The sequence below is a fragment of the Pinus tabuliformis genome, chromosome Q (genome assembly GCF_031772625.1).
Source record: "Pinus tabuliformis cultivar Carrire ecotype Pingquan chromosome Q, CPIR1, whole genome shotgun sequence".
NCBI lineage: Eukaryota > Viridiplantae > Streptophyta > Pinopsida > Pinales > Pinaceae > Pinus > Pinus tabuliformis.
In genome coordinates this window covers 1,030,767,233-1,030,778,744 of record NC_142296.1, presented here as the reverse complement: position 1 = coordinate 1,030,778,744, position 11,512 = coordinate 1,030,767,233, and the positions used below count along the sequence as shown (strand labels likewise).

At 37.5% G+C, this 11,512-nt stretch overlaps 1 protein-coding gene across 1 annotated transcript; it reads left to right on the top strand.

Moving 5' to 3' along the window:
• The first annotated feature begins 6,841 nt into the window (after positions 1–6,841).
• Positions 6,842–8,450, top strand: LOC149223010 (putative calcium-binding protein CML18). Its single transcript, XM_089383217.1, has one exon. The coding sequence runs from the start codon at positions 7,772–7,774 to the stop codon at positions 8,264–8,266; it is 495 nt and encodes a 164-aa protein (XP_089239343.1). The 5' UTR covers positions 6,842–7,771; the 3' UTR covers positions 8,267–8,450.
• The last annotated feature ends 3,062 nt before the right edge of the window (positions 8,451–11,512 follow it).

The window sequence follows — 11,512 nt, the reverse complement described above, 5'->3', positions numbered from 1 at the left end:
CCATAAAGCAAGTTAAAGTGCAGTGGAAGCACTTTGGGCCTGAAGAATCTACATGGGAGATGACATATTAGATGTGGGCCCTAATCCTTCATTGTTTGCCGGTTAAGGCAAAGCAATTTTGGTTTGATGTTGGTTATGTTTGGCATATGTTTTGCTGATGTTTTGATATTTGTGTGTGTGTGTGTGTGTGTGTGTGTGTGGATGTAAATACCGCCATGAGCTAAGTTATCAAGCTCCAATAAGCAGTATGGGTGTCATGTTATTATGGTTGTTATATTGTCATGTTGTCATGTTGTTTTGCTTTTGAGCAGGTTCTTCATTGTAAATACTGCAACAACCCAAGTTATAAAGCTCCATAGGCAGTATGTTTGCTTGTCAACATTTTTTTTGAGGTCATGGTGTGGTTTAACATTGATGATGTTGTTCGCCGAGGGGGAGGGTTTTGTAAAATCCGTGGTGAAAAGTTCATGTAATAAAATTTAATAAAGGAAAAATAAGACCATGGTTAAGGGACACTTATTCCAAGCTGAATGTTGGGAAAATATATCCTAGTGGGCATACATGGATGTGTGTTTTGGCTAAGGAAAATTGGTAAAGGCATTAAAAGGCAAAAAGGAATTTTTGGCACATTTATTTATGGAAATAAAGGAAATTAGGAGAAAAGGAAGGTAAAAGGTCACAGGTTGCATGTGAGGATGAAATTGAAGGAAAATAATGGAAAATGAAAAAATTAGAGGCCTCATGCATAAAAAGGCTTTTGAGGATCAGTTCATGGCTTTTGTTAAGTTCATGTTTGGAGCTCTCTCATTATTTTCTCTTTCTCTCTCACTCTCTTGGCCACTTAGAGTTTTCTTGGAGCACTCTAGTTTGGAGCAAGGAAAGAAAAGGAAAAGAAAGAAAGGAAAGGAAAGGAAAAGCAACCAAGGAATAAGGAAAGGAAAGCAAGATCAAACAGCTTCATCAGGAATACTTGTAGGTAACCTTTTGCATGTGTGATTTCCTACCTAGTTTGGACATGCATGGCTTTTCATGTTGGTGTATGGTTCTCTTGTTGTTGGTGACATGGTTTTTTCGAGTTATGATAGTGGTTTTCAACCTAGCATAGCCTTTTTCCAGATGCCATGGTATGTTGGGATGTTTATTTCGATTTTGGAACTTTGGAATTGTTGGATGGATTTCAGAATCTGGGGCGGAGTTGGTCTCAAGGTTCATTCCCAAAGGCCTAGGAATCCCTTAACCGGTTTTCGTGGGATACATGGTAAAACCTGAGGGACAAGTCTTCGTTTAGGGCCTAGTGATTCGGGTTTGGATTGCGATAAATCTTGAGAGACAAGGAGACGGAAAACTCCTCAAGGATAGTGATGGATTCCGAATGGCATTCCAAGTTCTGTTCAGTTGTGATCAGAGCACTGGTTTTGGTGTGATCACGGTTGGATGAGGGTGGAGGTGGTTTAACCTCTGGATTCCCTTGATTGTTCTTGGATTGGTTGTTCTATGAGATCCCACATTCATGCTTGGAATATGACACGAGGGTGACTGGTTGAAAGAGAGATTTGGTTTAGCCATGTCTATGGTTGGGTGGTATGTGTAAGTCCCGAACCTCATCTGATTTTCCTATGATTAATAAAAGCTAAGTTCTCTTACTTTTGCACTGACTTATATGTGGATTTGATGGCTGTCATATCTTTGATATTTATATGGTTTTATGCTAGTTATAAGAATGGTTGAATGATTGGTTGGTGCCATGGTTAATTCATATATTTACTTGTAACTGTTAAATGGATGGATGCAAGACCTAATTGATGATCTAGTAGTTCAATGGAGAAGGAGCTGATCCTTCTAATGATGTTTCATAAGTTGTTTCAATCATTTATGTTCTGTCTTGTATCCTAGACCTGTAGGTTGCATTGATGTCAAGTGTTTGACAGAATGTCAATCCTAGTTGGGGATGCCCGGGCCTAGTCCTGAGGGTGATTCTTGATTGATCAACATTGTTATTATTTTTTTTAATTATTTCTAAAAGTTACAACAAGTTCTGGGCAGGGGCCAAGATTTTGGGCTAGAAAAGTGGCTTAAATCCTAGGGTCGCTGGCATACAACTGGAAATTCTGGACCACAGTCACTGGCAGGCAGGCCTGTGAGAGTGACTTTAGGTTTTTGGTCGCTCCCTTTCCCATAGCATGAGAGCGAATGAGGCCTAAGAGCTGCAGAATAATAGTGGGACCCAGGGACAAGCTATCTGTGTGGCTGACTTGTCTCCTGAGGTGTCTATTGATGATGTTGGATGACTGTATGTGATGTTCCATCGATTCCAATTCCTTAAGGTGACATAGGAGGTTGAATCTGATTGGAGTAGCATCTTTCCTCATGTTTACCCCGGTTGGCATGGTTACTTTGGGTAGACTTGGGAGGGGGTGTTACACTATGGGGCACACAATAGCAATATAGGGGCTACACTAGTATTATAGGGACCTAACATCTAATGAATAACTATTTATTGGGAAGAGTCTGTCTATATATTTTTTTCCCGCCACTAATTATGTTAAGAATATAGTTATGCATTCATTCAATAGATCTGTAATTTTCTAGGGCAATAAATTGTTAGGCGTTAGGTTCATAGAAAAATCTGACATTTTGGAGTTGCGATCGTCATTTAAAAAAGCTGTGGAGGTTATTGGATCAAGCAAAGATGGGGAGTTGACTTAAGGAGAAATCAATATGTGTCACTTGGGTCTTGTTGGGTCCCTTGTTTTGAATTTTGGAAACAACTATGTCATGGGATTAAGAAGAATAGAGTGGCACAAATCCAACAAATAGAAAAGATGAAGAGTTTTTGCATGTGGAGTATAGATTGTTGGGATAATTAAGGAGCCTTGGTGATGAAGGAAGACCAAAATTTTAGTAGGAAAGATCCAAAATGATCAATGATGAATTAGAGAAAGGAGACATGCACTTGGCCAAAGCATTAAAGCATAAGGATATGGTAGTGAGTTCATTAAGTTGAGAATTGGAAGAAGGACATTAATGACTCTACATAGTTTTGAATGTATCTTCCTTCCCTTAACCACAACATTATATATTGTATAGGCATAGCCTAAAAACATTGTTGATTATTAGTTTATAGGTACATGCTTTATGATTGTTAAGTTTTATAACAAGCTTTAGGCTAAGGTAGCAATTTACTTTACAAGATATATTATAAGTAGTTGTGGCTATGGGCCACTCTAGTAAATATATTGGGACACATTATATATTAATGGAATGAGTCTTCTATGCAAATTCTTTTTTCTTACTTTTGGATGGTGATGATGTGTTATACTATTATTCCTTATGTGTGTTAATGAATAAACAATATTTGATTTGTTCTATGTTGTTCACTTAAGTAGGATGATAACATTGGATATGCTAATTGAAAAGTCCTCGAGTTCATAAATTTGAATTGTGATTTGATGGGTAATGCTTGACTTGAGAACTAGGGGAAATAATGTATATTGGATTGAGCATTGAAATTGCAATATCCATGCTATGTGAGCCATATACAATCTTTAGTCTCGAAACAGTGCTTTTAGTGAGAGCTTCACTATCTTAGGGATTGAAAATGTGAGTGCTTAGACTGAAAAACGACCTCCTTTTGTTGGACATTGATGCAAACCCTAGTCTAGTATTGACCCAACACATGCTCATAAAGTATGGGCTAGAGCAAAATATCAAATCACAATATTCTTTAAACTTGAATGAATATATAAATAAGGAAAATTGTCCCTACATCGTAGACTACTAGATTTCAAGATATATTTTATTTGTTTGGACTAGACCAACCCACAAGCCAATAAATGTACCAATAAATGATTGATCTAAGAGAATAAAGGTCTTTCATCAAAGTTTTGGAGTCATGGTTGATAGAACATTGGCGTTTGTCTTCTTCACAAAATGTCATGTAGGGTATGACCTCAATATCTTGATTGATGTAGCTATTAGGCTTTTGAGAGATGGATTAGGCTCCTTGGGTAAGGACAAACCTTTTGCATCAATTAACTTAACATAGGCAAGATAAAGTGACAATCATGACTAAGGAAATGTATTATCTTTATAGAGTGACACCATGAAATCCAAGCTGGCTTGTGATGCAAGCATGAGTAAGAGTTACCTTCATACAACGATAGCTAGGGAAAAAATCCTAATTGCATATAAGAGAGATGCCCCTATTTTGTTCTTAAACATCTACAAAAAAATGATTATTTAAGATTTTGTCAATAATATGCTTGAATCATTACCGTGCACAACTATCTTATGTTCAAATGGATAGAAATGACCTAAGAATAAGATTAGGCAGCAAAAACTCACAGCCACAAAGTGTTAAGAATGCTATATAGAGTTCACATAAATATTGACATACCTATGGAAATGTTAGAGACTTGTACTTTTGGTGTTGCACTTCTCTTCTTCAAATCATCCTTTGGAATACTTCTCTGCCCATCTACCATGACTATGACTTCAAGCTACTATCCTCACCATCTTTATGGCAATCTTAGAACTATGCAACTTTCCACAAAAAAACCCAAAGAAAACCAATGTAGCACCAATATGATCTATCAATTTCCATAGATATTCCACAACATAGATTATAAAAAAAAAATCTAAAAAAGATAGTGCAAAAACATCAAGGTTATACCCTATTTAAGATATTACTTATGATTAAGTTATAGTATTATAAATATATTGCTTGTGAACAATAACTAAGAAAATAAGAATACAACTACTTTGGAGAAACTTCTGAAAGTGAAAACTCAAAAAAAACATAAGTAATGTGCCTTGTCCTTTTACTCTCATATTTATGATGTAATTTAAAAAGAAAAATAATCACTTGCTATGGAATTTCAAAGGGTATTTTAAAAGAAAAATATATTAAAAACTTTATATAAATTCAATCAGACAAACTTTTATACCTTAACATAACTTTTTATCTAGAATTAGAGAATTCAAATAGAAAATGTGAATTCAATTCAACGAGAAAATATGAATCCATGGAGAGCCATATTGGAAACACATCATCAAAATTAAAATAACTCATTTTCCTATCTTTGAAAAAATAAATGTGTTTATATAAGTTTGTAATAAATAAATTTATATTAGTTTTGTATATTTGCTAATGGGAGGTTGGTGATTTTATTTCAACTGGATTTCTTATAGCATGTTGTTTGCATTTTAATGAATTTTATGTTAGTAATTTTCTTTATATTTAAAAAATTATGTAAAAGTGTATACAAATTGAATGTAAGTTATAAAAAGTAAATGCGAATTAATTTAAAGAAATTAATAGGTTTTTTTCAAAAAAAAAATATAATTTTATTTTTAAATTTAATAAAAAAATATAATAACTTTATAATTCACTTTCACCAATATTATATTCAATCAAAATTAAAGATATTATTTAAAAAAATAAATTGAAATTATCTTTCTCAACCTCCAGAAATAAACCTAATTAACAATTCAACCCGAATTCACTCATATATAACATTCCAATTGACTCATAATGATTCACACATTGATATATAATGAGTTTGTACTTGGGCGTTATCCCGCGTCGCTGGAACGGCACGCGATTTCCCTCCCCACCTGGGTTCGACTCACTGCTTCCCCACTCGGCTTCTTCACAGACATGATGCATCAAGACTTTGTATATAATGTAAATTGTGTTCTAAGATTAATATAATACTTCTGAAGAGGGACTTACCCCCTCATTCTTAAAATTGATATATAATGAGCAAATCCCACACATCTACTTTTTAAATTAAATATTACACAATGTTGTTAGTCCTAATACTAATCTGGTGAGATGTGGAGGTGGCGTTGGAATTCGAAACAGAGTTACCTGTCAAATTAAATATTACATAAATGTTGTTCATCCCAACACTAATGTGGTGAGATATGGAGGCGGGGTTGGAATTCAATGACTTATAATGACTTAATATTACATAAATATGTTTGGTTTTAATATTAATTTAGTGAAATGTAGAAGCAAAATTAGAATTTAAAATAGAATTATTAGTTAAATTCGACAGTTTTCACACTTGGTTTACTTATTGCCAATACCAGGTTGTTTTTGCCTTGGTAATTAGATCGCTGATGCTCTCTTATATATTTTGACTCATAGCCTTTTCATGCTGCTGATACTCTACATGCGCAATATCGGAGCTATGTAACCATATATTCCAAGACTACGGTCTTATATGTAACATGATCCATATCTCAATATATAATATGCCGATTTTTTCCTACTGAAAAAAAATAAATATTGTTGATTTTAATATTAATCTAATAAAATGTAAAAACAAAATTGAAATTCAAAACATATTTACTAATTAAATTTGACAATTTTCACACTTCCCGCACTTATCTTTAGCGTGTCGAAAAAATCTTGACCATTTTGAATTTTTTTTTAACTTACAGACAATTTGCCGTCAAATTCCACATTCCATCCCTGTGCGGAGGGCTTTTAATTAATTTAGTCATCTTCAATGACGTGTAGAGCATGAAAGATGTAATTGCTTTTGCGCTAATAGGGCCACCGCTGGGTTTATCTGCTCTTCTTTTTCGCTGGACGGCTGCCGCCCTTGACCAGAGAAAGAAATTAATCGTTACACCTCCGCAGATTGTGCCCGCTTTTACGCTTACTTTGTCAAACTCAGATGCCAAACCCTAAATTCATGTCTTTCATTTCGCACGTTCAGAATTAGCCATCGCATATAAAATGTTCCAATGTAGGGCCTGGAAGGAAAATTTTGGCATCCAAGGGCTAATCAATCTCAGTAAGCTGTCATTCACCCCGTGAGGTTCCAGGTATGCGACTGTTCGTTCACAAGATTCGATCCCTTGATCACTGACTGGACAGCAATGGAAAGGCGTACACCCGTGTCAGAATAAAAAATTTCCAGCGTAGGGTTTAACTGAATTACGTGTTCCCTCTAACTTCTTATTAGCGATTTCCTCTTATGAAATGGCTGGAATCCGGAATTGGTAATAACTTGTGACCTACTGATCTTGGAAATTGGAAACACGGAATTACTGCAGCCGAACGAAATTGGTTATGACGTTACTGACGTTGGGACTGGGTAATCACTGCTGCCAAACACGTCATGTAAGGCCAGAAAATTTTAGTAAAAGTTAGTACCCTGTGTATCACGTTGGAATTGGGGAATCACTGCAGCCAAACACGTCATGCGAGCCAAGAGTATAACATTAGTCCTCTGTGTAGGGGTAGGGTATCTTGAGGTCCACCGCCAAATCCCGTGCCTACTTAAAAAAAATTGTTACGACATCAGTTATAAATGCTGGTAACTGGAAGTTTAAGTTCCATATTTAAGCGGGACCATTTTAATGGTTAACAAGCCTAACAAGAACCTAACAAAGCAGTTGAAAAATGCCAAAACCCCAGATGCTACATTGACAGAAGCGAAGGTGCTAACCCTATAATTGTTTGCAAGATTCACCTGGTGAGTATTGATCTCTTGACCATCGGATTGAAAATTTTAAGTACCTTCCATCAATTCTCATCGGGAAAACAGAGTCAAACAACAGAGGCTTGAAAGCTCAAGAAGCCAAGAACAGAAAGGGAAAGAAAAAACTGAAGGGCCGGCCGTTGCGAAATCCATATCAGGATGCGACCTTCACAGGCATGATAAAAATTTCTGTGAGCACTTGACAATACTTTACGGAGTCCATAAATTCCCCAATCAGACACGCAGCTGAAAGTGCAGAGGGACTGAAGAAAATGAGCGAGAGCAATGGCATGTCCTCCGGTCTGGACAAAAGCCAAATCGCGCAACTGCAAGAGATATTCATGTCGTTCGACAGAAACCACGACGGGAGCTTGACACAACTGGAATTAGGGTCCCTGTTAAGATCCCTGGGGTTGAAACCGAGCCAGGATCAGATAGAAGCCCTCATACAGAAGGCTGACACAAACAACAATGGGCTCATCGAATTTTCGGAATTTGCCGCTCTCGTCGCGCCTGAGGCCGTTTCCGCGTCTCCTTATTCGGAGGAGGAGCTGCGTGCGATTTTCCGTGTGTTTGACAGGGACGGCAATGGTTACATCACGGCAGCAGAGCTCGCCCACTCCATGGCTCGTCTTGGCCATGCCCTAACTGTCAAAGAATTAACGGGAATGATAAAGGAGGCCGATACAGACGGTGACGGAAGGATCAGTTTCCCTGAATTCGTAAAGGCGATATCTTCTGCTGCTTTCGAGAATGCTTGGGTTTGACAAATATAAGCCACTTTGTTTCCATTGTCTTCTTTTCGTGTTTGTGAATACCAGCTCTATTCAGGGTTCGAATCCAGACCAGTTCTCACACCCAAGTTTCTAATTTCTTTGTTCGTTTTCTATTGTACATGTCCGAATGGTAGAGTTTAACTGGAGAATTCCAAGCCTCTTATTTTTGCATTAATCCCCGTGATGCCTGCTCTGTCTCTGTTTCATCTTGTTGCAGCCAATGTTTTATGATTTTTATAATCATGTTCTTGATGAAAATTAGACTGCCATATTTATGTTTGGAGATCTGCTGACAGTTTGATTGTAGATCGAGATTATGCATCTATTGATGTGCTTTCTTTGATTTGTATTCTCTTTTTTTTTTTGGGTATTGCTTTATGGGTATGGAACCTGGGTTTAGTATATTTTTAATATTAAATCACTTCCAAGTTATAGTATATTTTTATCTGAAACGCTCAAGACAGAAGCAAAATTGACAAGTATAACAAACCAGTTGAAGGTTTATTGTAGAATTTCATTTGTCAGAAGTTAGAATTTAGAACAATTGTTTCTATCGACGAGCTGTTCCTATTTCTTGCTTGATGGTGTAATGTTCAGATGAATATCATTAATCTTTCTGCTCCAGAGGAATCTTAATTTCTAGTAGAACTTAATGCCGGCTGATTATTACTGTGCTACTTCAATGTGAGTGTTATGTGAGTGTTGGGCTTTCACTTAAAACTTGATGAATTTACTACAGTAGAGATTTAAAACAAATGGAAATCTATCTTCACACTGTAACCCAATATCACCTATCGCTGGCTACACTAGGAAGGAATGGTATATTTTTTGTTGAGAATCGAAATGCATTGATGAATCTAGAATCACAGCACAGGATCAAACATTTTGTAATCATGTCTCTTAGGCTTCTGGATAATGACACAGAACAGTATCAAACAGTATCAAATATCTAAGTATCAGCTTTCTGTTAGGTTTATGGTTGAGGGTTTCTCCTGGATGGGAATTGTAGCTACCTTAATAATACGTCAATGGTTTCACCACATGCGGTACAGACATTTATTTGACTTTAAAACTACGAATCATCCCCGTGTTGGCTGGATGGATCAAAACATGAAAACATTGTGCGAGGAGGATATCTGAAAGAGCTTAAGAAATACAATATTTTTTCTGTTTAGAAACTATTTTGGAGTAATACCATCTGTAGTACATGGTATTTTAGTATTTTATGCATAGAAGTTGAATGTAATGCATTGCTTTCTCCATTTCCACTTCAAATCTAGGAACAATCAACCAGTCTTGTGTGAGAATAATGAAGAAATAGGATTAGTTAGTTATAGTTAGTTATGAGTTGAACAGAATAGTTGGTTGAAGTAGTTATTGAACAGAATTGAGTTTCCTATATAAGTGAAGTGTAATTGAGTAAATGAGGGATAAAGTTAGTGAGTTTTATATTTTAATTTGGTATCAGAGCCAGACGGGCTCAGGAGTGAGGAGGAGAGACGTCTGCTCTCCGTTGTCTTGCTTCTTGATTGGAACCTGGTGGACGCACTGTTGTTGGTGCGGTGCTGTCAAGAACGGGCACCGTTGTGCGTATGTGCGGTAGAAGTTGAAGGAGCCTGGAAGGAGTGCTGTCGAGACGGAGCAGTGGTGCATTTGTGTGCCGAGGATTGCTGTGTAAGTTTGCTGTTGTGTTAACAGAACTCGATTGCTGTGTAAGCTTTCTGTTTTAATTAAGCCGTGGCTGTGTGTTGGCGTGTGGAACGTGTTGGCGTGTGGAACCTGAGCCGTGAGGCGGTGTGTTTGCTGTGTGAGGCCAGTTTGTGGTGCAGCGTGAGAGCCGTGAGGCGGAGCTGCGTGTTGCTGCGTGTGGTGCAGTGCGTGAAGACTGCTGCGTGTGTTGCAGCGTGAGAGACGGAGACCTGTGCGTGTTTCCAAGAAGACGGAGCAGTGGTAAGGAGTGCTGTCGATTTGTGATTTGTTGTGTTTACTGGCCGGCCATCCTTCTGAGCAATTTTCAGGCAAACTTGGACACGGCCCAGCCGGTATCGTGGAATTTGCAGGAAGGGCAGTTCACAAGGCGAAGGGCGGTATTTTGTCGTGCTACGTAATCTTTGAATTTAATGAGATTTGCTGTGAGTTTGTTGAACTCGTTAAGTCAGTAGAAAAGGCATCAAGTTTCAGTATAAATCATTAAAATTTTGTAGTAGGGGTTTGTTGAGCTTTTGCACAGTATCTGGCATAGAACACTTGTTTAAGAGATATTCGTGCTTGCGGGAAGTCTTATAAAACGTTTCCGTGACAGTAACAATGGCGCCCTCTAAGCGTCTTAGCATTCTTGAGAAGCGGTTTTGTGAACCTTATTTCGTTGCTGTTTGAAGTCAAACGGAAATCTGAGCAGTCGTGAAGCGCTGCCAGAAGTGAAAGACGTGTTGTGTGAAGACCAGCGAGAGTCCGTTGTGCAGAGAATGTGTGTTTTTTGAGAAGCGGTTTTGTGAACCTTATTTCGTTGCTGTTTGAAGTCAAACGGAAATCTGAGCAGTCGTGAAGCGCTGCCAGAAGTGAAAGACGTGTTGTGTGAAGACCAGCGAGAGTCCGTTGTGCAGAGAATGTGTGTTTTTTTTTTGTGCGAGGTTTATGTTTTGCTGATGTGAGAACCCCGTGCTGTCGAAGACTGGTGCTCTCGAAGACCAAGGAGAGCATAGAGAAGCTGTAGAAAAGGCGTTTTGTTTGAAGTGTGATACAGATAACTGATTAGAGAAGCTGTAGAAAAGGCGTTTTGTTTGAAGTGTGATACAGATAACTGATATGTCTATTATTTTAGACTTTTTTGATATGTCTATTATTTTAGACTTTTTTGACGATGATCCTTTTAAAGATCATTTTCTCATGAACCCATTTGGGATTAGCAGTATTTTTGAGTCCATTGACAAAGAGTTTCAAGTTGTTGAAGATCATGTCCCTGAAGAAATCACTCATGTTGTTGAGAATCAAGCTGTTGAAGAAATCACTGAGATTAAAGTTGTTGAAGAAATCACTGAGATTAAAGCTGTTGAAGAAATCACTGAGATTAAAACTTGCCCGGTTGTTAGAAGTTTTATTGGATCTACTTTGGAGGATACTACCATGGATGTTCTTCGAAGGCCGCTCATGTTCAAAGATGAATGCATTTTGGTGACTCCTTCGTTGGTTCCTCATGGAAAGTGGGGAGAAAATAATTACCTCGTTCGAGATCTTGCA

Coding starts and splice junctions, on each gene's coding strand:
- LOC149223010 (XM_089383217.1), top strand. CDS start 7,772: ATGAGCGAGAGCAATGGCATGTCCTCCGGTCTGGACAAAAGCCAAATC.